At 46.8% G+C, this 27,665-nt stretch overlaps 2 protein-coding genes across 5 annotated transcripts; one reads left to right on the forward strand and one right to left on the reverse strand.

Moving 5' to 3' along the window:
* Positions 1–64: 64 nt before the first annotated feature.
* On the forward strand, positions 65–7,292 carry lhfpl3 (LHFPL tetraspan subfamily member 3). The gene is made up of 4 exons (XM_086058832.1): positions 65–900; positions 3,032–3,262; positions 4,064–4,119; positions 4,202–7,292. Exons 1-3 carry the CDS (start codon positions 456–458, stop codon positions 4,084–4,086), a joined length of 699 nt encoding a protein of 232 aa, XP_085914958.1. The 5' UTR covers positions 65–455; the 3' UTR covers positions 4,087–4,119; positions 4,202–7,292.
* Positions 5,906–27,617, reverse strand: kmt2e (lysine (K)-specific methyltransferase 2E). Of its 4 annotated transcripts, none has more exons than XM_086058828.1 (23): positions 27,242–27,617; positions 22,528–22,715; positions 19,068–19,179; positions 18,758–18,987; positions 18,546–18,685; positions 17,470–17,651; positions 17,314–17,352; positions 17,027–17,227; positions 16,817–16,947; positions 15,499–15,616; positions 15,314–15,423; positions 14,991–15,237; positions 14,468–14,566; positions 13,351–13,536; positions 11,920–12,249; positions 11,559–11,861; positions 11,330–11,480; positions 11,032–11,258; positions 9,857–10,453; positions 9,501–9,778; positions 9,353–9,432; positions 8,762–8,841; positions 5,906–8,687 (listed from the first exon to the last, which is right to left on the reverse strand). In XM_086058828.1, the coding sequence occupies exons 2-23, from the start codon at positions 22,599–22,601 to the stop codon at positions 7,719–7,721; spliced, it is 4,884 nt and encodes a 1,627-aa protein (XP_085914954.1). In that variant the 5' UTR covers positions 22,602–22,715; positions 27,242–27,617; the 3' UTR covers positions 5,906–7,718. The 4 variants fall into 4 exon arrangements, with proteins under 4 accessions (XP_085914954.1, XP_085914953.1, XP_085914955.1 ...); XM_086058827.1 differs by having other exon boundaries at positions 17,470–17,654; XM_086058829.1 differs by lacking the exon at positions 14,468–14,566 and having other exon boundaries at positions 17,470–17,654.
* Between the last annotated feature and the right edge of the window lie 48 nt (positions 27,618–27,665).

Here is a 27,665-nt window from a genome sequence, read left to right on the forward strand (position 1 = left end):
CGAGTGCGCGTGTGCATTGAATCCCATTCCACACACGCACGCACGCACGCACGCACGCGCACGCTCGCGTACACACAAACCGTATATAACAGGCGACGTCAGACGAGGGATTAAAGAATGTGGGTTATCCCTGAAATATCCACGGCGGCTGCGAGCAGCTGATGCGTCGACTGCATGGGCTCTTTTTGCCCGAGACAGCTGCGTGTTTGTTTGTTTGTTTGTTTGTTTGCTTGTTTAGATGCGTACTTCGGTTGCATAAATGAATGCAAAGCAGACGTGTCAAGTCAAGTGATTCTGTGACTAAATAAGACGAGTAGGAGAAGACGGAAGAGGAGGAGGAGGTGGACGGGGCGGCGATTCGACCCTCGGAGCCGTCGATGTGCAGCTGAGCGCGGGCATCTTTCCTCGTCAGGAGGCGACCGAGGAGGAGGAGGAGCAGGAGGAGGAGGAGGAGGATGATGGTGCCCGGAGCCCCGAACACCGGTAGCGCCACCAGCATGCTCCCCGCCTCGGAGGCAGCCAAGATCTACCAGACCAACTACGTGCGCAACTCGCGCGCCATCGGCGTGCTGTGGGCCATCTTCACCATCCTGTTCGCGATCGTCAACGTGGTGTGCTTCATCCAGCCCTACTGGATCGGCGACGGCGCCGACACGCCGCAGGCGGGCTACTTCGGCCTCTTCCACTACTGCATCGGCAGCGGCCTGTCCCGGGAGCTGACGTGCCAGGGCAGCTTCGCCGAGTTCTCCAGCATCCCGTCGAGCGCCTTCAAGGCCGCCGCCTTCTTCATCGCCACGTCCATGGTGCTGGTGATCGGCTGCATCGGGTGCTTCGCGCTCTTCTTCTTCTGCGGCACCGGCACCGTTTACAAGATCTGCGGGTGGATGCAGCTGGCGGCAGGTGAGAGGGGCTGCGCGGAGGTGGGGGGTGGGGGTGGGGGGTAAACTGGAACATTATTAATGGAGGCATTGGAGGGGTTGACACCTCAAAATGTAACCATTATTTAGAAACTATATTTGATACGCTACCCCTCGCGAGCTTAACCATTTGATGCAGTTATTTTGGTACCCTTTGTTTGGTAGCTGTTCGCGTTGCCTATAACGCATTTGGTTGAGTTATTTTGGTACACTTATCTAAGACATTGCTACCCATATTTGGCATATTGTTGTGATAGCAAGGCTGCCTTACACAAGTAGACTTCATATAGGTTGTACTGTAGTTTGATTCAGTTTTTTTTGTGTATCCTCACCAAAGTTTCCGCTTGGTTCAGTTATTCTGACTGTAACTTTTGGTTCAGTTAATTTCAACCTTTCACAAGGTTGTACGTAGTTTTGGCTCTGCAAGATGAATTCTCGCGGTATTTGTGAGTTCACAAACACCGGGTTTCACACATCAGCATTGTTTCCGGTTGCTGTTTGCGACGTACGGACCGCGTCCCGGTGCTTGCACTTCCGCCCTCGTGCCCCCTCGGTTATGAGACGCCCTTGAGAGAATCACAATATCAATCTGGTGGATTTTTTTGGGGGGGGAGGGTAACCCCACCCCCACAATGTTAGCATTCAGTCCAGGTGTTTTCTACCCTCCCAAAAGTTATTGCTTGGTTCAGTTTTTTTATTAATTCCTTGCATTTAGCTCAGTTGTTTTCTCACCCTCCTCTTGGTTCAGTTATTTTAGTACCTTTTGTTTATAGTTTAATAAAGTTATTTTGATACACTCTCAATTTAATGCATTTGGTAATGTGACCATCGTCAACTTTAGCTTTTGGTCCGGCTGTTTTGACATGCTACACAAATGTTATGGTTTGGGTCTGTCCGTTATTTAGGTGGGCTACTTTCACTTCATGCTTGTTATTTTGGTACCCTATATGACGTTACCACCAATTTGTACCAGTTACAACATTATCATTTGGTTTTGTTATTTTGGCACATTACACAAGTGTTTGTTTCAGTGATTTTAGTACCATACGTCATGTCTGCTGTTTGTTCCAGGTATTTTGATACCCTAAATGAGGTTAAAAATGTCCACTCATCATTGGGCTACGAGTGCAAAGTATTGAAACTTTGATTTTATCGCTATAATTCTTATTTTAAAAAAAAGTGCCATATGAGCATATTTGCAATACAGTGGAGTCAGCAGGAAGTGTTTAGGGGGTTGGACTTGGGAGGTGGTTTGGGGGCTGGCGGATGTAAAGCGCAGACGACTTTTGCGGATTAAAAGGGGATCACCTCCTTTCACTAATGAGGATTTCCAAGGCGCAGCAAGTAATCTCCCCAAGCGACCGCTCATTGACAACTTACTGTAGCAACGAAGGAATGCTAAGCTAAAGCTAAAATAAAGCTTGTGCCTGCACAACAGCATGTGAATAAATGCAAACGATGCACAGATGTCCTCTCATATTGCTCAATAAATTGCTTTTTTTTTGTAATAGTGGTAAAGGCAGAAGTTGTATTTAAAGGCTGCCTTGTTGCCGGGCAAATTCTTGTGAATGTTTTAAACGCGTGTCCTTATTTTTCTCCCTCAGCCTTTGAAGTTGGGCTGCAAGGCCGTGGGGAAATGTCGCCGCTGTGCATCACTTTTGATGTTGGGAACATGTCCTCCCTCTCTCTTCTTTTTTCTCTCTCTCGCAACATCGAGCACTCATGACTGAAGGGAGTTTGCGATTTTGTGGAAATTCAACTGGAATGATTTTAATGAGGATTTAGAAGCATGTCTAACCTTTGCTCACATTTATTTATTGGTACATTTATGTGGGTGTTCAAATGAGGAAAATAATATAAATGTTACATTTAGGAAGGGGGAGGGATCCTGTATCTTAAAAATCTGTGAACAAAGACTTTTTTTCAGAAATGATTTTTTTTTTTGCCTCGGCAGCTTCCACGAGTACTCGATTTCTTTCAAATAGGGCTGGTATCGGCCCGATACCGATACATGGTATTGGTACTCGCCCATAAATGAAAAGCTTGTCCAACCAAGTTGAAAGACTGCCAAGTCGTCAGCAAAACCCAAAGTCGACTGTCCCCGTCCCCGTTAGGCACGTGTCTGATCCTGGGCTGCATGATCTACCCGGACGGCTGGGACAGCGACGAGGTGAAGCGCATGTGCGGCGAGCAGACGGACAAATACACGCTGGGCGCCTGCTCCCTGCGCTGGGCCTACATCCTGGCCATCATGGGCATCATGGACGCCCTCATCCTCTCGTTCCTCGCCTTTGTGCTAGGCAACCGCCAGGACAGCCTCATGGCCGACGAGCTGCTGGCGGACAGTAAGTAGCTCAGAAGGGCCGTGAATTAAAGCTGGAAATTGCAGGTCAGCATTTTGAGTTAAAATGAAAGTATAACATGAACAACTCAGAGCTTAACACAATAATAATTAATATGAAAAAAAATCCAATATCACACTAGTCATTAAATGAAATTGGATTTAATGATGTAAAATGCACTGCAATTGACTCAAATGTGATTTGAATTATTTATAGAGTAAATAAATAATGCAGTTCAAATAAAACGATACAAAATAAAATGATAGTAACATCAAATTCAATGTTATCCATATTTGCCCCTATTCATTAAATAAAAATATGGTAAAATAAAAAATGGTTAAATAATTAACACCTTAAAATGAAATGTCAGGTTGCCGATATAATGAATTAGTCAATACAAAAATAATATAATATCTTATAATAATTGTTAAAGTGAATGAAGTAAGGGTTTCCAAGTTGGCAAAATTAGTGACAATCAGCCTCCCCCCACCCACGAAAACACACATTGATGGGATCATCTAAAATCATAATAGTCAATAAATAAAATAACTGATTTGTAGTTAATTGTTTTAAATGTGTTCCAATCGCTTATTTGTCTCACGTCCAGCTGTTGAGCGTCTGCATAACATGAAGTCTCAGAGCCGTAGATAGAGTTTGGCCAATTCGGTTTCAGCAAGGTAACAAGATGGCGTCCGTTTGTCATGTGACCAGCAGTTGACCAATCGCGCTGTGATTGGTCAACTGCTGGTCACATGACATATTGTCACTATTTTAAATCGCTTTCTCTTCCAATTTCTCCCCCAGAGAGTGCTCACAACGCCATTTAACGCGCAAGTCAGCCTTTTTCATGCATATAAAAGGTGAGGAATGTGAGTTATTTTATCGTTTTATAAGGTGTACTATAATTAGAACCAGATTTGCATGTTATTCCTCAATTTACAGGTTGGCACGTCACCTGTTTCACGACCAAGCAGGGGCTGAGATGATGATGGGAAAGATCCAAACAAATCCTTGAGGTGGACAAGAAACTCGGAACATTCCATCTGTAAAATATAACTTACCTCAAACCTACTGCTTCATTTTGAGCAGGTTTTTCCCCCCCACGTTGCTGGCGTGTGAGATGTCGTCCATGTTGATATGAAGATGCCACTTAATGGGAAAAAACAAGACTTTTTATGAACCAAATTCATTCTGCAATTTTTTGCCATTTTCTTACACTTAAATGTTTGATGTGATTAAGTGGTGGACGTGACAATGATCGATTTAAACATTTTAAAAGCTACAGTCCATTGTTTGTGTGTAGCTATTACACGTGTGCCATCCATATGTACAGCCCGACAAAGCAAATAATTTTGAAAGGGAAAAAATTGCTACACCATTCATCTACCTCTACAGTTCAATCATGATGCTTTGTTTTTGTGTGACTTGCATAATACATGTATAGAATATGCATAAATAAGTGGACATGACCAGTATGGTGGGTTAAAAAATGTACTCAGAATATCGAAAGAAACGTTTTTGTGGACCATGTTGTGTTTTGAACTATTGTTTAAAATTATTTGTGGGGTAATTTATCAGAGCCAAATGGGGACCCTGCTGGCAGGTTAGTACAGTGGTGCCTTGAGAAACGAGTTTTAATTTGTTCTGCAACTGACCATGCAAACCACTTTTAATCGTCATTGAAAAATGCTTATATATATTTTTTAATATATATTGAAAAGTATGAATGATATTTTTATTTTCTTTCTTGTACTTTATAATGCCCCATTTTGGTTTACACACCTTGGCCACCCGGGGTCAGTATAATACTGGCATACAGAAATACTGTACCCGTACATGGATACCGTCACGACTCCTCAGTAAGTGGCACTATTACAGTATTTGTCATTATTTACAGAAGATCAATAATAACCATTATCTGTCAGTATATCTTGCTTTATTGTTTGTTAAAATATTCGTTGCTTGAAGGGTTTTTAACACCGCTACATTTATGCTATTTGTTAGCCCGTCTCTGCTGTTTTTTTGCATTGTGCGTTAGCATACTTTTAAGGCAAAGTTATGTGATTGTTCTTTGCCACAGTACAATGCTTGTACAGGGAGTCCTCAAGTTACGGCACAGTTCCGTTCCTACGGAGCCGATGTAACCCGAATTTCGATTTAAGTCGGATTTCCCCGTTCAAGTCGACAATTACATCAAAATAGTAATTTCAAAAACATTTGCGCGACCCGGAGGAGCCGGAATTAATATTTCCTGTTTCCGCACGGACATTCATTGTTGACGGACGGCAGAGCGGAGCAAATTCAAACTTTAAACACGGTATCTTGTTTTTGTCCTTGCAATTCAAAGCAAAAACAACTTTCATCTCAAGGCACCATTGTACTTTTGAGAGGTCACCGCCCTCTGGTGACCTTACTTAAAAGGTGCAGGCTCCAAAACCTATTACCCAAACTTTGATAACGCTTGTTTTTACAGTTTATCTACAATTTGCATGGATTTAAAAAATGCAAATAAATGAACTGAAACGGCAATAATGTCCATGGCATACTGGGGGGGGGGGAAGGTTCTATGCAAATAAATATGTGCATCGGTGGGGGTTTTTCTTGATTGACCTTCTGGCACTTAGAGAAAGCGAAAGCCAACAGAAGTGTTATAAAACTGTTATTACAGTGATTTATTATAATGAACCATGAAAATAGCCAACCAGTGCAGTGTCTGTGAGCTCCTCCTCTCGGCACAAACACACTCACACGAATAATATTAATAATAATAATAATAATAATAAAAAAACAGGACAAAGTTGAAGAGTCCAGAGAGGGTGGAAATAAAAAATAATGCTACAGTCACGGAAACATTCAGCTTTGCCAAGAAGAGCATTCTTATGTACAACCATGTTTGAAAAATGGGAGGCGATGGCTGCGAATTGTACAGGCGTAGAAAAAAAAAGAAATCAAGCAGATATTTACAAACGTGTTCCTGGTGAAAGCCGGAGTAACCACTTATTATACATTTAATTACACTTTCTACAAGTAACGCTCCTTATTGAAAAAAAAAAAGTAAACGGCTAGAATCCTATGGGAGGCGCTTGGCCCACCTCGGATGACCACCAAACGCGAACACAAGTGCACCCCCCCCCCCCCCCCCCCCGAGGTGGCGAGGACGTCTCCTGCCAATCATTTTCAGCGGCGCACAACAGACTTCCGTTGTCAGACGGAGAAATAAAAACAAAAAGGTCACCTTTTCTATACAAAACAAATGCTATAATGCGCCGCTAGATTCAAAGGGAAAGAACAGAGATAACAGACGGACGAAAGAGGAGAAAGGAGGAGGTGGGGTCAAGGCTGGAATGTCCATTGCTAAACAAAGTGCGGTTGAACAACAAAAGTAGGAGCTCGACCGAGACGTACAACGCTGACGTCTGCCCCACCCTTACAGGAAGAAAGTCGAAAACAAGAAGAGCGCTAAGAGCACCACGAGGGGTCGTCCATCTTTTACAGTTTGTCTTGAAGATGATGTCAGTCTGTTTGTTTAATTTATTTAAATACCCTTTTATCCAACAGTCAGCTGTTTTTCCACTGGCCATAAAAAAACATATCTACACCGCCCTTTGCTTGGGGTTGCAAAATTATGGGAATTTTTCTTTTTTTTTTTTAAGTGGGGAGATTACCATGGGAATAAATCAGTAATGTAATAAACTGAAATTTGGCTATCTGTAGGTTTTAAATTTGTCTGTGGAATTTACCCTTAATTAAAATTTTTTTTAATGAAGGACAGCAGTAGGCTATTGAATTTCCCTCAGTTATGAGCCGAAACTGGTTGCACTTGGAGCCGAAAGTTATGTTTCTGGAGAACCCACGGGGTCAAATTTGGCCCCTATAAATTCTGCTACTCAAATAACAAAGACCTTCTTTTTTTTTTCCCAGCAGTGATTTTGTCCCCGTGTACTTGTTTCCATTGGCCAAAGTGTGTTTGTACATTCATAATCCAGTTCTAAAATGCAATAAATAAAACAAATCAATTACATTGTTCAATGTAGCTGTGTATTTGATTGATTATTTTTCTTAAATTCTGAATAGTTTACTGACACAGTTTTTGTTATTCAGATTTTTCGAAATGATACCCCTAAATCCCAAAAGGGTCACATTTCGCCCTAATCCTAAATTAGGGAATAAAGGGTTAAAATTGAAAAAACATATATTTTGGTGTTCAGTGAATTTATAGCAGTCATTTCATGTATAATTCATAATTTTCCAAAGAAGAAAATGGTTCTTGGGTTCTCCAGGGTTAAAAAAATAATAATAATTTGAGGCAATAAGGTACAATAATAATGCAAATAATGCCCTCATATGTGGGCAAGGAAATTAGGAAATAAATAACTCTCAATATTCCCATGGAAATTTACCAGAAATTTCCACTGCTTTACAACCCGACCCTCGTCCCGAAATCCTCCTCAGGCAGAGTTCAGTGCCACCCTGTGCTCAGGTAACCCGAAGTGTGGAAGGGCGTCGAGGAGGCGGGGCCTCCGCGGGCCCCGGCTGGCAGCTGAGGCGCAGTGGCCGGAGCCGGCCCTTGCTGAGTCTGTTGCGGGGGCGGAGGTGGTGGCGGCGGCGGCGGGAGTCCGCTCTGCTGTAGGGACGAGGGGTAGGCGGACGGGGGCACCGAGGGGTTGACGAGCAACGTCGTCTGAAACCCCGCCAAGTTCTGAAAGTGGTGGACGCCGCTGGAAGGGTTGGGCGGCGGCGGGGGTGGCGGCGGCGGCGGGGTGAGGGACAGTGGCGGCTGCTGCTGAGTGGAGGGCTGGCCCTGCGTCAGCGTGGGGGCGGCGGTAAGCATGATCTGCTGGATGGGAGCGGACTGCAGGTTGACGTGTAGCAGGGCGGGGCTGGACATGGGGTGCGGGGGCGGTGGCGGCGGGGGCGGCGGCGGCGGCGGCGGGTCCGCCGAGGTCTGGTAGTGCACGCTATGGGGAAGAGTCTGCATCAGGGCTTGAGAACCTGGAGGGTAGGAAGGCGTGACCGCCGCTTTGAATCCGGAGAAGGGGCCCGCCGGGGGGGCAGTCTGAGCGGGGAAGTAGGCTGTGGAGGCGGGCGGCGCCGGTGGAGGAGGCGGGGGCGGCGGCGGCGGGGCGGCCTGCGAGTTGTACTGGACGAACGAAGGCGCCGGGGCCTGGCCTGCGGCTTGGTTTTGGGACTGGGAGGAGAAGAGCGCCCTCTGGCTGCGGTAAGGCGAACCCTGAGGCTGCACGTGGATGAGAGCTGGCCCCGGGTAGTGCACGGGGGAGGAGGGCGGCGGCGGGTGCAGCTTGGTAGGGGTGACGGGCGCCGATTTGGACTTGATGGGGAGTTGCAGGGTCTGGTTAACTACTCGAGGTGGACCGTCACCGTCTTCTTCTTTCCAGCTTATAGAACCAACTGCACCAGGAGAGCCCGGCTGGGAGAAAGCAACAAAACCATCAGAAACACGCCCCCTCCAAAAAAGTCCAACACGATCTGGTGAGAACTTACTGCATGAGTCGGGGTCTTCTGAGGCCCAGGAGATGTGCAGTCCCTCGGTGTAGGTGTGTCCCCTTCCTCTGCTTCACCATCTTGAACAATAAGAAATTATTTCACACTCAATTCAGTAAATGCAGTCAGTCAAGTAAGATTTTTTTTTTAAGCTTCTGTTGTTTTCTAATGACAATTTGATATGATAATATTTATGGTTTGAACCTGTTTTTAAGTACTGATATTTGGGGGAGGGGGATTCTACTGATGCTATTATAAACTGTCCAAACAACAAAGATGGGACAAAAGAGAAATATCTGCAAGGGCTGGGTATCGATTTCAAATAAAAAAAAAAATATGGGAAAAAGAGATACTCTATTAAAATAATCGATTCATGGTTTTATATATATTTTTATATTTAATTTTTAATTTTTATATTTTTTTATATTAGGCTCGAAAAGCAAAATCGATTCAATATCGATTATTAGATTTTTTAAAACCAGCCCTAATACCTGTTACATTTTGTTTTGGTACCAAGACTATTAGTTTTTTTAATATTTACATATAAGTATCTATTGTGATTTTCCTTGTAAGTGCTTGGCAGTCTCGCACCTGCGTCTTTGTCTTTACTGAGCAGCAAAGCTCTGTGGTAGCTCCGCTCGCGGGCCTGCTCGACAGACGTGGATGACGTCCTGAGAAGAAAACATCCGTTAACCCCAAGACAAACGCGCCAGATGTCATGACGTCATCTCCAGCCTACCATTGTCCCTCTCCTCCTTCCCTCTCTCCCGTGCTCTCAGACTCTTCCGTGGTCTGTGGCTCCTTGCCCTTGCTAAGAGCTGCAGAAGAGGGCGGAGGAGGTGGTGGCGGCGGCGGCGGCGGCGGAGGTAAGGAGGCCTCGTTGCTCGTTTCCATGGAGACGACAGGGAAACCGTCCATGCTCAAAAGGGGCAAGGTGGACACGGGGGAGTTGCACTCCGTCTTGGAGCCGCTGCGGCGAGCTTCACGCTGTCGCTTCCTGTATTCCAGCAGGGAGACCTTGAAGACAAGACGTGCTGTTGAGTGCAGGTGTCACAGCAAACCACAAGAGGGCGATGTCGCATGTTACAAGCTCACCTTCTTCTTCTGCGGGGGATTCTGTGCAGACCCGCCTCCCTCGTCGCCATTGAGCGAGCGCGAGTAGCCAGCCGAGCTTGCGTCTTCGGTGCAGGGGTAGAAGAGTGGCCCCTGGCCCTCAGCAAAAACTGGCTGGGCGGCCGGCACCGCCACCACAGGTGCCGCCGCAGCGTCAGGTCTGAAAGGCGCCTGCAGGGGCTCCAAGGTGTGTGAGGGGGTGAGGTCCCTTAGGTTGGAGTTGACAGGAGAGAAACTGAGGCCGGCTGGTGTCGTCGGGCACCTCTCTGGACTTTTGATCCAGCCGGGAAAGGGGGAGGAAGCACACGTTTCGGCGGAGGATGAAGCTTCGCCGCCACCAGCGCCCTCCGCCGCCACGCCATCCAGCCGGTCCTCCGCCAAGTCCGTGCACTCGACAACGGGGGGCGGCTGCGGACTCTCGGGGACAGACATCTTGGGGTCAGGCGGGAGAGCGTCGGTGCTCGGTGTTCGGATAGAGGGAGACGGGATCAACGAAGGAGGACGATCTGCCTGGTTGCTAGCTTCTAACAAACTCGCTTTCATGCTAACGTCTGGCGAGCTTTCCGTTGAAGATTCACTCTGTAGAGAACAAGAGAGGTCATTTCATTAACTCATTTGCTCCTAAAAACGTATCAACACGTTCTATTTTACATATCACCATGCTCCCAAAGACGTATTTATATGTTTTTTTAATGCTAGCGCATACAGAAGGCTTTAATGCAGCCTCTAAACTGCAGAGAACGGTTGAAGCAATGGTAGTTATTATAAAAAAGGCAAGCAGAGTATAAGAGATCAACCAGGGCAATGTTGAAAAAAAAGCTAATTTACTCACAGTTCTAAATAGATTTGTGAATAATGGTGAGACTTAGCTATCTAATGCTAATTGCTGCAAAACGGAAACAGATAGATAGTTTTTAGTGCAATAGAACACAATATTCTGTGGGCCTGGCAAAAACAGGAAAAATTCAGTAAAACAGCCGGGAGTGATGGGGATTGCTTCAGTGAAAACGTCTGGGAGTAAATTAGTTAATGGTCATATCCAGCTCTAAAAGCTCCGACATGATAAAATTGCTCTTCCAAAATGGTAAAAAATTAATTAAATATTGTACAAAAGGGTTAATCGTTTTGAGTTTGCCTCAAAAACTCCTGTCATTTACCTCCTGAGGTGTAATAAGTGTTTGCGTTGGGGTGCTGGCAAAATGCTCCGCTCCGGGCTCCTCAGTTCGGGGCCGCGGCGGCGTGGCCGTCAGCACGGGCGGCGCGGATATCTCCGATTGGTCGGCCCGGGTGGGCGTGGCACAAGGGGAGCCGTAGGGCGTGGAGCTCTCCGACATGCAGGTGTCGAGGGGGCTCAAGCGGCGCTTTTTCAAAGGCGTGGGTAACTCTGAAAAAACATACAGGCGTCATACATGTTTTTTTGGTGGATCGGTAGGATTACTGATTAAAGAGTGGTACCAGGCAGTGAACATGAGCCGTTGTAGGGGAGGGGGCTTTCTGAGTCTCCGTTAATGGAGGGACTGAGAGGACCCTCGCTGGGCATGCAGAGACTGGGTCTTCGGGCCGGACTGGTGGATCCTTCCTCTTCAAGCGCCTGCTTTAACCATCGCTGTAGCAAAGAAGGGAGCGTGAGTAATCTGGTAGGTGAACATTTCAACTGAGATGACAGTGAAGGACAGCATTGCACCTTCTTGCAGGAGCCGGTGGTCGGAGGCGTTTCGGGCAGTTCTCTGGAACGCCGTCTTCCGGTGGGGACGCCGGGGGCGGTGGGGCTGCGGTTGGCCAGGAAGGGCGAGGAAAATCGGACGTAGTGTTTGGGCGTGCTGTAGACCTGTGGCGAGCAGGCCAGACCCGGAAGGGCGTTGAGCTGGGTGGCGAGGACTTCGGGGTCGCTGCTTATCCGCAGCGGCCGCTCCGGCGGCGCCGGCTCCGGGGTGCGTGCCGCCAAATGATCTGGCTGCTTCTCGCCCACCCATTCGCTGACAAAGTGCTGTGGAGGCAAAATGATTACCACGAGCTCACGTGTAGCAAATAAAATGGCGACATACCTTTTTAGTTTTGAAACTCTTGCTCCCAGTACGGTTTCGGTCGGGTGCCGGCGAATTGCACTGCGGGGGACTGTCATCCAACGGCTGTGGAGCGACCACCTCGGGCTCCGGCGCGCTGGGCGGCTCCCCTTCGAGGGGCTCGCTGCTCAGAGGCTCAACAGACTCTACCGGAGAGCCCGGGGCCAAGTCGGAGCAGGTGCTGATGGTGCGAGCTCGCCGCCGCTGCTGGCCGATGTGCGTGCGGTTCCTGGAGAAGCTTTTTCTGTTCCGCGAGCCTTTGAGTTTCGCCGGCTTCAACCCCGGCTCCTCTTTTACCTCTAGAAGAGGTGGCTAGAAAAACAGAAGATAGTACAGTGGTAACAATGATGCAATAAGAGAAAAATAATGAAATGCGCTGTTGTTGGAATAGCCTGACGAATTAATCAAATTCAAATCGACATACAAAGTAGAATGCAATTTTAAATTGTGTGCGTGTATATATATAAAATTAGAAATTTATGGTGTCTATTAGAGATAGACCGATATGTTTTTTTCTTTTTTCAGGGCCAATACCGATTATTATTAGTCAGGGAGGCCAATAATTGATATTTGAAGCCAAAATTCATTTTTTAGTTAAAAAAAAAAAAAGGGGGAATATTGGCGTAATTTTTTTTTTTTATACAAATGCCAATCTTGACTTGTAATGTCTTAAAGCATGTTTATTTAACAAATTCCGACTCTTCAAAATTTAGATTTTTTTTAATTTGAGACAATAGACTTCATTTTAAATTTCTAAAAAAATGTTCAAGGGGCTCCCAAGATCATCAGTACATCTTAAAAAAAAAGAAGGAAACTTAAGCAAGTAAATACCATAGCTCTCTATAGCTTTCTACAGTAAAAGTTTTTTCCAAAATCAAAAAACCTGAATTCACATTTCTTTGTTTTAATGTCGAGCAAAAACAAAAGGTTCAGAGGGTTCCCGGGTTCGGCAGCATCTCTTATAAAGTTAACTGAAAATGTAAACAAAGAGTTCCCTGAGCTTGAAAAGTTTTAGAGCTACCTTTTATCGGCCGTCAGATAAAAAAAGAAAAAAAAGAAAAGAAAAGAAGTCCGACACTGATATTCATCAAAATGCTCAATATCGGCGATATCCCTACTTAGACCGATTATCGTGGCAATATTTGGTATTATGACAAATATCAGCATCTGCCTTTTTACGAATCTGAAAGACAATAATGCTGGTATCTCACTGAGCAGTGAATGTTTGCAAATTTAGGATTTTCATCAGGATTTGTAGGATGCTCACAGACAGTTTTGTCTATATATGTTTGGTGCCTACAAAGAGCAGTCCACATGTTTAGACATGATTCTAAGCGATAAAGCCACAGATTTGTTTGCATTATTGATGCAACCCCAGTGACATGGCCACAAACGCATAATCCGCCATCCTACCTGTATGACAGTAGGAGAATCTACCGTCTCCGGAGTGGTCGGCGGCTCTTCCTTGATGTCGCTCCGTCCCCCGAGCTCGGGTTTGATGCTGCCGATACGCTCCAGCGCCTGCTCCCGCCGCTTCTCCCGCTTCTCCATGCGCGCGAAGGCCTGCAGGATGGCTTCCATCTTCCGCTCCTCTCGCGTCTGCGGGGAGGAGTTACATGAGAGATGAAGAGGGCGCTCAAGCTGTTATTAATCAGCGTCACGTGGAGCGATGCGACAGGTTAATTTGTGCGACGGGGGGCAGAAGCTGCTGAGAGAGAGAGAGAACATGACCTCCCCCCCCTCAGCTCAAGGCAGAGGAAAAGTCAAGAGGAACACTGCAGAGGCAGGACAAGCAGTAGGTTGGAAGAGCTAAACTTTGGGGGGAAAAAATCTCTTGGGGAAGACACATAATGAGCGACAATGTATGCAATTTGGAGTGGATCCGGATAAATGCTACGAGTAGGTTACCAAAATAACTGGCAGCTTGAACCCGAAACCCCTCACAATTAGCGAGAATCCATCCTCACTGAGTCTTTAGCGGCGCGCTGGCTGGCTAACGATGAGTCAGCGCTTTATGCCCGGGCTCCGCCATGGGAAATGAAGCTGACTGCGGGGTAATTTCCAGAGCGCGCCCGTGCGTAATTTTTCCAGTGTTTAGTCGACCCCCGCTTGCTCGTTTTGATCCCTCTCATGTGTCGGGAACGTAATGGAGCGGGACAGGCGAGTATGCGGGCCATTTCATTCCGTGTGTGATGGGACAGCGATTTAACCAAGGGTTACTACTCGGGGTCTTTTTTTCACTGTGCAAAACAAACCAAAAAATTGGCAATGAGCAAAGCAAAGGAAAACAAAAGCAAGACACATGGAGGAAGGATATCGGTACTGATGAAGAGGAAAGAGGCAGCTGCCCCTAAACCAAGCCACAATTATTAGACCACAGCCAGACAGACACAAGTGGGGCGGGAAGGGGGCAAAAGGAGGGCGTTGGGAATGGCTCGTGGTTGATTTTTGTCATCTTCACTCTGTGCTGGGTGGCTGCAGGAAAGCCACTAAAAAGCTGAAACGGCGCCATTTGCTTTGGCACACTTACCATCTTCTTCCTCCTCTCTGCAATCTGTTCCTCTGACTCCATCTCTACTTCATTGCTAACGGACGTTTTGTCTTCGAGATCCTCAAATAAGTCGGGATCCTGTAAAAGGGAGGGGGGGGGGGGGGGAGAGGTGGCGGCATGACGCTTTGTCATTCAAGTCTGGCTACAGACGAGAGGGAGAACAGGTGAGAGAAGCGGAGAATGGGGAAGGTGAGGAGGGAGAGGGGGGGGGGGCAGTCACCTGAAGGGTACTGGGTGGGGTGAAGGGGGGTATTGGGAGGTGTAGTGTGCTATGCTTGGGCACAAAACAACACTGTACACCCACTGGCTTTCATGTGCACCTAGAAATGAATCGCTATCACCTCCTTTGTTGGGGATAAAGAGCTTTACCTGGCATGAAGTAAACTACCTGGAGGACAAAAGGTGACGAAGGAGGCAAAACTACAATTAAAAAGAAAGGGACGAACAGTGGAAATCACATGCAGAGACACTAACTAACTCAAAGGGGGAAAAAAAGTTCTACCTGGTTGTTCGAGATGGAGAGTCGAAGGGGAGACAGTTTCCTCTGCTTGCAGTCGCCGGCGCCCTTGCCCTCACAGTCCACGCCAATGTTCTGGTTCTGGCCCAGGTCCTCCCGACCCGGGTCCTTGTCTTTGCGGCTGTTCCGCCGCCGCACGCCGGAGCCCAGGTTCTCAGTGGGCTCCAGGTTATGCTTGAGCACGGGGCACTCGGGGTTGCCCTTCGCGCAGGCACAGTCCACCTTGTATTTACTGCGCAAGAAGCGAACGCGTGAGATCCAAACTGGAATCATCCGGAATGGCGGTTCAAGTTGAGCGTGCGACTCACCAGCTGCCGTAGTCGTAATCAAAACCGATGGTGATTTCTGTGCCTTTGGTGATGGGCCTCAGCGAGTAGATGTACAAGTGCAACATGCCGTCCTCAATGACGTGCCGCACCTGCCGCGCAGGAAGGAGAGTGTTCTAGCGGACCGCGACAGTTTGAATATGTTGCTGTCGGGGGTGTGGCCTCACCTCAGCGTTGGGCGTGCAGGAGCGGCGGACGAAGCGCGCCTCGTTGCCGAAGCTACGCGCGTCCACGCACATCTCCACCCCATCGAATTTGGAGTAAAATAACACAAATGGGTACGGTCTAGAAAAGGAAGCAGAGACAAGAGTGAGCTTGGGTTGTAATAACGCGTGGGTGGATTGCACACAACATTTTTTGGGGGGATATTCTGTTCTACCTTGACAGGTGAACTCAATTTGATCTTCTCTAACAGGGTTCCGACAGCTTAAGGCAAGTTAAATGCACCAAATTTGAACTCTATTTAAAATCACATTTAAGAACAATTTTACATTAGTTCCCAATGTCCCATGTTGTCCAAAGTTGCTACATAATGCTCTTAAGAGTCCAAATTAAAACTACATCACTGTTTTGTTGGTTACACTGTTATTCTCTCACGTTTCCATGAAAGTGAGTTACTATTAAATAATTTTTTTAATAGATTTATTTTGAGATTTGAAACTATTTACAATCTTTATGTTAACATTTAAGACTTTTGATAGATTGATTTAAAAATATATATATATTCTTGCCAATAATATGTTCTATGCAGCCCCAGTAGTGTAAATACGGTTAAGCAGCAAAATCCAATATCAGAAGGCGGCCATTTTGCCACTTGCTGTCGACTAAGGATGACATCAATGTTGCACAGATCAGTTTCATAAAACATGTGAGCTGTGATTGGTCCTTGCCTAAGCATCTTGCTGTCATCTTCAGTTGACAACAAGTGGCAAAATGGCCGCCCCCTGAGATGGATAAAAACGGCTGGATTTTGCTTCATAACTCGTATTCTACAAATGTAATATGAATCAGAATGTCAGGTTTAGACTAGTAACATATTATTGGCAAGAAATTTTTAAGGTTGACTTCCTTGTTAATGCCAAATAAGGCCTTGTTTTTTGTTTTTTTTATTTGCGGATTTAAAGTATTTTAAAACTTTTTAAGGATCCACGGGAACCCTGTTTGACTCACAATGTCAAAATGTAAACGTCATGAGGAAGAAGACTAACTGTTAACCAATTCTAATTAAACCAGTAAATATATTGGCCCATTTATGAAACAACACTTATTAGGAATTTTGTCATTCAACTCGCTTGTTAAAGAATATCAAATTGTGCAAAAAAACAAAAAACAAAACAAACAATTGGACATGTGTATTTGTAACTTTAAGTCTAATTAAGTTTCACCTGTAAAGGCTATAGTGCATTTTAGGTCCATCATGAAATTCCACCCCTTAAATCTCTTTTTGCTAGTAGAATAGTAAGTATTGTGTGTCCCGTATCTGACCTCTTGAAGAAGTATCCGTTGGCTTCAAACTGCTGCCGAAGCATAAACTTGCCCCTGTACTCGATGATGAGGGAATCCGGGGCCAAGTCCCTCACGGCCTTGAGGATTTTCTTGTTCTTTTGAACTTGACTCTGTGCAAAAACGCACAGCATGAGCCACTGGCCTGACAAACCGACGAAAGGACTAAACGACAGCCTGTGTTTGCCGTACCTCCACCGGGGGCTTGAAGGAGGCCGGGTGCGTGTTGTAAGCCAGGCTCTTGCCGTCGCCTTGCTCCTTGAAGCGCAGCAGCACTTGCACGTCCTCGCTGTACTGATTGCTGCTGGCCTCCTCATAGCGCTCCATCCACGTCTTGATCTTATTCTCCCACAGCACCGGATGCTCAGTCGGCTCCTGCTCGGGAGCGGCGCCCTGTGCGAAGAGAGGAAGGGCGGGGTCATTCCAGGATCGGCGCAGAGAACCCGGGTCGGGTCTTGTTGTGGCGCGTGTATTTTTACCTTTACTCTCGAGGACTTTCTCGAGCCCTCTCGGAAGGCCTACGGGGAGCAATTAAAATGTAAAGATAAGAAAAGCATGTTATGTCTAATATATGCAAACATTTAGGGATGCTGATTTGACATTAGCACATATTTATGTTTGCACGTGGAAACGACCTTCTTGGCTCGTGCGGAAGATGCCGGGGGTTCCTTTTCGCCGCTCTTCTTGCGCTTCTTATCCACCTGCTTGTTGCCGAGGCGCCCGGTGGTGAGGGTGATGGTGGTGGGCGTGTGCTGGAAGGTGGAGTAGAGCTCCAGAGGCACCTCATCCCCACTCTCCGTAGCACTGGTGTCCCCGTCTACTTGAATGACAATAACCCACCCAGCAGCACAGATTAGACTCATTCTTTTTGTGTCCAGCAGGTGTCACTGTTCAGAGAGGTGTGCCCTGACATGCCTTACAACCTACAAACATCATTGCCATCATTATGGTTAGTATACCACAACTATGTGGTACTGACAATGTTGCCAACTCATTTTGAGAGAATGTCACTGAGGGCGAGTTTATTTGTTGGAAAAAGTTACGAAATGACTTTGCAACTGTGTAATAATATTGCGTAGAAAATTATGTAGGTTAGACAGTGGCATTGAACAAACTGTATGTCCATATGAGGAAAAAAACAACAACTTTTTTTTTCATTATAACTGGTTTGTATTTATCTTTTCATTTACTAAATTATTTATTTAATTTGGTTTTAAATCGGTGTTTTGGACTACTCTAAAACAATTTAGCTGACAAGTCACAAGGAAAATACATCTTTAAATCAAATGTTGAGTAAATAATCTTGTTTTTTTGCCTGCAGTGAGTGAATATTAGCATGTTGCATTACTCAGACTGAGACAGAGAAAATCATTGTGTTGTGTAAAGGGAAAATGTGTGTGCTTTTAGGATTTGAGTCACTTTTTCATAACGTTTCCACAGAAGTTTTGTTAGCCTAATAGCACACAAAGTCATTTTTAACTTACTGTTAGCAAGTCAATAAAAAAAATCCAATGTGCTTACTGTGCTTGTTTTCCAAAAACATTCAAATGCAATAAGACTAACGATTTTAAAAGTAGCTACATTTCTTTTAGGGGGTTAGGTTGCTATGGTAGTCTGAAAAGTTACTTAATCTAACAACAACAACAACAACAACAACAACAACAGTGCTGAGTTAGCATTAAAGGTTTTTCCTCGTGTTGTTGGGTCCTACCTGACAAACATTCCCGCTTCCTCGTCTGCAGAAGGATGGCCCTCTCCCGGTCCAGGTGTCTCGGCTGGCAGCGCTCGCACAGGTACGTCTCAGGAATGTTCTGCCTGTCGATGCCCATGCAGTCGATGTGCTGCCAGGCGCTACAGAGGAGAATCAAAGCACAGAGTTGAGTCATCGCGTGATCGCTGAGGTGTTGCGAAAGGGCGGCGAACCTGCACTTGTCGCAGCAGATCATGTAGCCGTCGTCGTGCGTGAAGCCGCAGATGCAGCGGGTGATGTCGGCCCCGTAGCTGCCATCCTCGGAAGTGCTGAGCGTGGTGCCCGTGGATGCTTCGTCCTGGCCGCCCGGAACAAACAACCCCCCATCACCCTGACGGATCAACATGGAAGGGGGAGGCGAGGCCGGCGGCGTGGGCGGGGGCCGCGCCCCATAGTTATGGTCCTGGGGGGCGGCGGAAGTGAAGTCGTGAGTAGCGGGTTCATCAGGAGAATGTTTCCGGGTTGCTCGCTCGAGCTACTCACAGCATAAGGAAGGCCGATATAACTGTGGGAATGTTGAGAGCTGCTGCTGTAGATCTGGTGCGGGTAGCTGGACTTCTCTACCACCACGGGGCTGGCCTCCACCGACTCTGGTCTGCAAACAATACTCACATTAGCAAGCGCACGATATTAGCATTGTTTTCTATGAGTTTGCTGGCACGAGTACGGATGCATGCGACTGGAAGCACCTGTCTGTCTACGAGGCAGGTTGTTGGACGCGCGTGTCGTCACACAGACACACAAACATTTGTCAGGTTGGCTCATGCCAAACCTGTAGATCTACTTTCTACAAACAAACCAACAAAAAAATCCTCACGGCAGCCTGTTTGGCCGTTTGTGACCAACCCAAGTCGCTCTTTATTGTCACATGGCGGACATGTTTTATGGCAGAAATGGCGTGGTCCGAGAGGGAAGTAGCCATTCATTTTAAGCTTTGTTCAGCATCATTTTTTTTATTAAAAACAACTCAAAGGTCTAAACTCTTCTTCCATCTAATTACATGAGACAATTCTGTCACGTTAAAAAAATAAAGCTAATTCAGCCTGATGTACGAGAGTAAAACAGGTGAAACTTCACAGTGAACAAGCCATGCAGAATTTCACACATGCACACACACACACAGCCTTCCCTCGTTCTCCTCTACACATTTTAAAACAACCATCTTAAAACAATTTGACAAAAGAGAACAAACAAATTGAACTACATTTCAATCTCAAAGCTGCCCCGACTCAAATCATCATTTTGACGCTACAGTACCTGTCACAAGCCTTCGTAGAACTTGCCGCTCGAAATTTAACACTTCCCGCACACACAGTGCGGCCGCCAAAGTGAAACCTGAACAAGTGTGTGCACGAGGTCTGGAGGCGGAACTGTGTTGAGGTGTGTGTGTGTGTGTGTGTGTTGGGGTAAAACTCTTGTTTGTGTGTCTACACTACTGATTAACTGCCACACTGGCGCTCCTAACCGTCACGGGCGTGAGAGACACTGAAAAGAAAAAAGGCAGCTAAAAGGCAGCACAACCTTTTACTCTATCAATCATTAACAGCAGCAAAATCAGACGTGACCAGAAAATACTGTGCAAAACTTAGGTAAACTAATGACCATAATAAAAAAAGTGTCAAATATTTAGTGTGACTTTTCCCTTTTAAATTACTGATTTACTAGGTTGAAACAGGCTCTGGTGAAAACTGAAAAGGTCATTTAAATAAACAAACGTATGCAGCGAACCCCCATTATATCACAGACTTTTAAGCAATTTTAATGGGTCTTACACAGTTAACAGCCAAGTCCAAATTTAGATGCGTGTGCCGTGCCTTCAGCATGGTTAAATGTTGAGCCGCAATGTGCCAGGTGTAATTAAAGGGGAACTAAACCCAAGATGCCAAAACAAAACTTTGTTATAGTTTACGTGTGCATGCCCGCTTTATCAGTACTCATTCTTAAAAACATCTTTACATTACATCGACTCATTTACGGGGGTTGGCAATTTTGAGGTCTTTTCACTCACGTGAGAGTGTGAATTTGCGACAATGTGCTCATAACGTGTTGATAAATACTCATTAGATGTACAAAAGCTACATAATAAACATCATCATGCACAAGTTCTTACCAAGCTGTAAGGTGATCTGGTGCGTTCATTTCTTAGACTCATACGTTAGCATTAAGCTAACAGACGTTTGTTGATATTTGATTTGGTTGAACATTTTGGTCTCTTAATATTTACCTCTCTTTAGATATGAGTGACAACTGCTTGCAGAGATGCAGCAAGCACACCTTTTTTTTGGAGAACATTATGAGACCGTGAGAACCAAGGAATAATTTCATAAGTTAATACTTTTTTTGTGTGTGTGTGTGTTTGATAGGTTTAAGTGTATTTTAATAAGTTTAAAGGTGTCTAAATTGTATGGGAGGGGCACAACTATTTAAAAAATGTTTTTATACGGTCTGGATATTGTGTTTATTTACCAATCGTGGGTGGGTCTGCAACAAATTGCCTGCAATAAACCGCGGTTGACTGTAGTGAACACACGCCACACTTGTAGCATCAAGTGTGCAAACAAGTGAGCGAACTTGTGCAGTGTGGATGGAGGATATTCGAATATGAACATAGCTAGAGGGTTTGTATCATTCATGTGAAGTCGACGCAAAGGGGGAGGAATAGAGGGACGCTCTGGCACAGGTGTGGAAACGAGCGTGCGTGTGTGCGCGCGCTTTTGTTGTGAGTAAATGTTGTATTAATTGAGGAACAGCTGTGATTACATACATGCAAAAACAAGGGATGGAAGAAAATCGGACAAGCGGAGACAAGCGGTCAAAGGCAACGCCTTCGCTCCTCGCTGGCTTCCATGGCAACGCTACGTACTCCGCCAGCATGTAACTGTGGACAAGCACACATGCACACGCACGCAGGCAGGCACACGCTGCATTAGCCAACAGCTGGCCGCCCTGCTGCATACTTGAGGGGCTGTGGAAAGGACACGACGCAACTCCCTCCCCTGCCATCTTTTCCCACAGCGTGGCCATTTTTATTCTGAGCTGGTGGACGGACAAAAGAGCGAGCAGGGGAGTCAAGAAGGGGCGCATGTACATCCACACCATTGGACGCAGGGCTCTACTGAGGAGGAGGAGGGAGCTTTGTTGTGAGGTCCACCTGTCACTCAGACCGCTGCCATGGAAACAGGCCTTGCGCAGTGCAGAGGGGAGGAAAGAGGAGGGTATGTGTGTGTAAGTGAGGGGGGGGGGGGGATACCATGGCAACATAAGCTGTCACCGCAACAGCTCTGATGAAAGCAAAAAGTGGGCGGGGGCTCTGCCTCGTTTAAAGCGACAGACACCGTCTTCCTTCGCTCCTCGTGAGTGGATGACGCGTGTTATTCTTCAGTCATGCGAGAGCATCTTGCTTCATTTAAAGCCACGCCAGTGTCCTTGACGAGCAAACCAGAGGGAGGGAGGGGGTGATGGCGGGGAGACACTGACGCTTGTTGCCATGACGGCGCACACCTTTCTGCCTCAGCTGCACACACATGAGCACGCATCAGGCGACGATACGCTCGAGACACAAAATGCTGGCCGCTGCCATTTTGACACGGGCGGATGTAGTTAGCGGCGGCCACGGTTAAGTGCAAGAACAATCAATGGCGGAGGCGCAACTGTCCATTACTGCAAGTTCCTCTCCTATAATTGCTTAGTAGGGTTTAAAGGAGGCGATGGAAGCATTACTATTAAGGTATTTAATAAGGAGAGGACCTGTAGAAGGGAAATTGTTGAAAGTCGAATGAATCGAGTGTGTACCGCTTTGATCGTGTACGCTTTCATTCATCAAACTTCCTGACTATGTTTGACTTTTGTCATTACATTTTAAACAGTATTTATTCAGAAAATCAGGGGAAATAGGGTTCTATTATCAAAAACCAGGGTGGTCTGGCACCCCGTGGATACTTACTCCGAGCCCGCCGCCATGTCCAGGTACGAGGCGTCTGCTGCTGTGTCCACCCCCGCGGGGATGACTATGCTCATGACGTTCTCTGCTGATCAGTTCTTGTCCTACTGAGTCCAGAGAATGGCAGTCCAAAACACTGAGGCATGCCAGCCACAGAAGTCATTGCAGACATCTAAGTGCATCCACAAGGCCTGGTCATAGGAGGACAGAGATGGAGGAAATCAGTATTTGCATGAGACATCAAACATGTAAACAAACAACCTACAACGGTCAGGTGAGGCTAAGCTAAAAGTGCACTGTGAGCGAGCTCCCACAAAGGGGAGCAAGAGAACATACACGGTAGCTGGAAGCCATGAAAGGAAAATACACTCCGGCTGTTTTTTTGGGACTGGTGAGGGCTAGTCACTTTAAAAAAGGAACATGCTTTAAGTGCAGGGAATAATCGTGGGAACTCTGGAGTGTATGTGTTGTGAACATCCAGACGGGAGCATGTGTGTCAGTGTGACTGGCCCGGATACAGAGCTCTGTTGATAAGCAGGATTAGCGGGATGGGACAGATGACGGGACGAAATAGGCTGGAGGTCACACCTCCGCCTGGCCGCGCTCACTATGCGGACAAAGGCTCCAGCCCGTGTGATGTAGATAGGGAATATTGAGTGTTTGAGGTGCACGAGTGTGGCAGTCAGCTGTCACGGCCAGGCCTGACGAATCGCAGGAGGATGACCCCGAGCCAAGGGTCAGTCATGTCTCTTGACATACCTCCCATACGGGGGAAGTTTGCCAACAGCAACAATCAGACCTCAGACTAGCCCTTTCCTTTGCGTTATCAAACAGTGGCAGTGTGTTTATGACCAATCAGCTCAACTCCCATTTCATCCACAGGCGCGTTTCCTGTCTCGGGAACGCACATGACGGCACAAGTACACAGTCAAGACGGACAAAAGGAGAAAGCAAGAGGTGGGGGGAAAAAAAGAGAGAAAACAAGTACAGTACAGCAGCATTCCTGACTAAATCTGAGCTTTGACTGCCTCTGTGTGCTCCTCCCACTTCCCTTACAGGAACTGTCCGTCACCCTTAGAGTCAAGCGTCCAAGAAAAAGAAGGAGGGGAACACCACTCTTTCCTTTGCCCAGTCACCCCACCCAGCCGGATTTCTTTCCCTCCTCTGTGCACTTCCTAAACAAACCAGAGACGCAGAGCGGAGGCAAAAGGAGAGGGGCTAAGTCCGTTTGACAGTGACGCTACACAGCCGCGACCCCACGTGGACTCTGGGTGGCGACGTTGAGCTCACACACAGTCTCAAGAGTGCGGGGACACAGTGGCGTCATTGTGCGGGGAAGAAGAAGACCAAGAAGTGTCCTTTTTAAGCCCGCGCGAGGGAAAACCCAGACTCGGCCGCCTCCTCTGTGTTGTTTTCGTTGTGGTTTCTGCAGCCAACACTCTGAAGATCATGTTTTTTTTTGATAAGGGGGAAAATTACAAATTCCAACACCCCCTCCCCCCCCTCTTCTCTATGCCAAACGGCAAACAGATGTGCCTTGACACCGTCCTGGTAGGCGGCTGCAGTGACTCAGCTAGCTAGCGAGCGGAATCAAACACACACACCAAGTATGACCCGGATGGAATGTTTCCACAGTGACCACAATGGCACACGTCCGGCCTGCTCTTTGTAAAAATCGCTTCAAGTGTGCGCCATACATTCACTTGGGCGGGGGCATGTGTTTGTACACTGTACTAAACTGCACGTATAAACAGAAAAACCCCAGCAAGGCTCTTCAAAAGCATTTAGGAGGACAACGACAGACGGGACGCTGTGTTTGTGCTCACAACCTAGCAACTGGCAAAGGGGCGAGGGGCACTTCCCGTGGGCTGGCGGGGAAGCAAATTAAGAAAACAAAGGACGTCTCGAGGACTGCGTTTACAAGCGTGTAAAAGTCTCCTGACCTCCTGAGAGAAAGGAGAAAAAGATTAGGTTTGGCCAATGGTTCACACCAGTGTGCGTCAATGAAACAAACAAAAGGCCTCTACAGGTATCCACGGGTCTTTTATGACAAAATGCGCGCAGTGATGTTACATCACCGACATCAATGCTTGAGCCTGTTTAAAAATCTGACCAAGAGACACTCATGCCATCAAGGAGGTTGTCAGGCCTTGGCGGAGGTCCGCTCGCCTGTTAAGAAGAGGGCTCTGTTACAAAGCAGCCCAGTGGCACAAAAAACAGGTCACCTGAGCTGAGCCTCCTCCGCCCAGCTGGGAGGTCACGTGAGTGTGTCGAGCTAAACAGGAGCCGGGCGCATTTGTCTTGTGTGGGTCTCTCGGGGTGCGGGTACCACATGAGTGAGATCACTCTTGGTGGGTGGGTGAGAGTAGTACCACTCACATGCATGCACTAGCCCTACATGGTGATGTCTGCGGGGACGACAACACTTCACCTAAACAGACGTGAGACCATTTGGGGCTGAGACCATTTTTGTGAAATTATAAAGACAAATGCACCCCAAGCTCACACAGACGCCTTGACAAATTAGTTATAAACCTCCAGAGAGAAGCCTTGTCAGTGTGCGTCTCTCCATTCCCAGTGAGGAATAATAATGCATGTATCCTCTGATGGACGCCTTTTGACACAAGGGGGGACACAGTCATCTCCAAAGCTCCTGAGGTCTCCAGCCAAAAGGCAACACAAGATGACAAATCCTGTCAAAAGTCTGAACTACAACAAAAATAACTCATTAGGCCTAAATATGCCTATGTGTCTACGTCACACTATTTCTTTCTTGAGTGACTATTTTAAGAGCATCTCTTTTTCAGATTTAAAAAAAAAAGTATGCTTTTGTGTCACTTTTATCACAATTAAATGTAAATGCGTGTGCAGTTGCTTCCCGGTGAGTGTGTCGGCGCTGCAGTGAGGGCTGCCGGTAGGGGTGTGGAGGCGACAGCGTTGCTATTATGTTACCACAACAGGCTGGCCGCGGACGCCATTTTCCTGCCGCTTTTTCGTCGTCGTAAAGCCGACGGAGGCACGCCAGACGCGGGGAACCATTCTGCCCCGCGCTCGGTCGCCTCGCTCCCCGCATTGGCGACCCGAAGTATCGGCCCGTCCGACGAGCGTTTTGGTTCTGCGTGCCCGTGTGCCAAGAGCTCGTCGAAAGCAAAGCTAGCGAGCTAATCGGCTAGCAATTATGTGGGCCACTTTGGACGGACCGACGGCGATCGGAGCATCGCGACGAGGCAAATGCGCCCCACACGTCCGACGTGGTTACATTGAAGAGTGAGACACATTGATAACCGGAGGGTAATTCCACTTTGTGTCGTCAGTGAAGGTCAAAAGCGGCGAATGGAATAATACGTAATGGGTGCTAGCTGGGCTAAAAGCTAGCCACGACAATGAAAAGTGGGCTAATGTTTTGTATGTACATAAACAGGAGGAAGCGATCACGTCGGTGCTGGTCGACGACACTCGCGTGTAATTGCAAAACAATTACTCACTCATGGTTGCTTTTTTTAAAAAGCACGGCGATTTTTTTAAGCCTATATTTATTTAATTACAAACTGTATGACATGGGGCGTCCCCTCCCCCATGCTTGCAGCATACGAACCCAATACACACTTTAAAATCGACATTATATCACTTTGCTTTCACAAGTCCATTTCCGACAAAAACAGCAACTCTCTCTTCCCTTGGGGGAGCTTTTCGTCCCATTAAATTCATTTTTGCCTCGTCTAAAAAGCCCCCAGGAGCATGAGGTCACTGCGCAATGTAAGGCAGGCATTTAAGCCATTTCAGCAGCTGCTTGCATGCAACTTGAGTACTGCGAATACATATTTGTACACGTTTGTTTACATGAATGTTGGACCTTATTGTTTCTGAGGCGCTTGAGTTCGAACGGAAATGAACTGCTGCGAGTGGGCTGGATTGGAGTCACGTCGACTAAATTTAAGTTTGCAACTAACGCACATTATCTTACTGACTGTACACAAGCTCCGATTAGTTTGCTTAAAACGTATAGTTAGGGACTGAGTCGATCGTAAGCAGCCACGTAAATTATGTGGAAAGGTTTGGAGTTGAATCGGTGCGCAATGTGGCCCGCAACGACACCGTGCCGAACCACGACCGCTGTCATATGTCAAAAGACGGCCCACCTTTACTACAAAAAAAATGTACCTACCCACACATTGCATTGAGGTCCAGCTCAACGTAGTTTCTATTTTATTGATCGTCTTAACAAAGCCTTGACATTTTAAGCGTTACGCCCCCCCTCCGAATCGTGAGGTTCAAGCAGGATTATTTCTATCTCTGCTTACTTGTTTTCAATGCAGCGATCACTGCGATATGCATATTCTAACAACACTATACAGCTTTTTATGACGTTTAATGTACGGCCACTCAAACGTTGCTACTCCGTATCTGTCAAGCTAATTTGGGCTAATAGCATGTGCTAGCTAGTAGGAAGCAAGCGCTCTTTTGGTGTTGCCAACTTGACACATTAGTAGCTTATTACGTCACTTGGGTATTTCTCCTTAAATGCTTAGTCAATTCCCATTAAACGCCGTAGATGAGCACTTGTATACACAAGTGAGGATGTACTCCATGTACGGTACACACAGCTGATACGTTAGCCATCATTAGCGTGATGTACAAGCTAAAGTAAAGCCAACAATAGCCTTCCAGGTCGGATTTGTGCTAACCTGACATTAACAACAAACTGCTGTGTACTTACCGTGTTATATCCACGTTTAGGGGGGGACCAGGGAACGAATTAGGCAGCAGGGCAAGACCCTCGCCGATGTCCACACAGCCTCCACAACCAAAACAATGCTTGTGTCCACACACTGCGGATCACTAGCAAAAAAAAAAAGCTCCAAAAAGGTTTGGATTCTCAACCTCGTCCTCGAGATAGTCCTCTCCTGTCTAAAATTCCGCGCCGCCTCTGGTGCTGCACAAGAGAGGGAGGCCCGGGTCGGCACAGGAATTGAGGGGCGACGCGTTAAAAACAAACTATTCGCTGGGCAAAGAGCGACTTTTAGAAATTAGATCCCCCTCAAAAGCAGTCTCTTTTCCCTTTGCAAAAATGGCGGCCCTGCCAGGACTGTGGTGACTCCGCCTCCCACCGTTCTAACCCCCCCCACCCTCGCGACCCCCCT

The sequence above is a fragment of the Leptonotus elevatus genome, chromosome 17 (assembly GCF_054856555.1).
Source record: "Leptonotus elevatus isolate MCC_2025b chromosome 17, RoL_Lele_1.0, whole genome shotgun sequence".
In the NCBI taxonomy this organism is placed as follows: domain Eukaryota; kingdom Metazoa; phylum Chordata; class Actinopteri; order Syngnathiformes; family Syngnathidae; genus Leptonotus; species Leptonotus elevatus.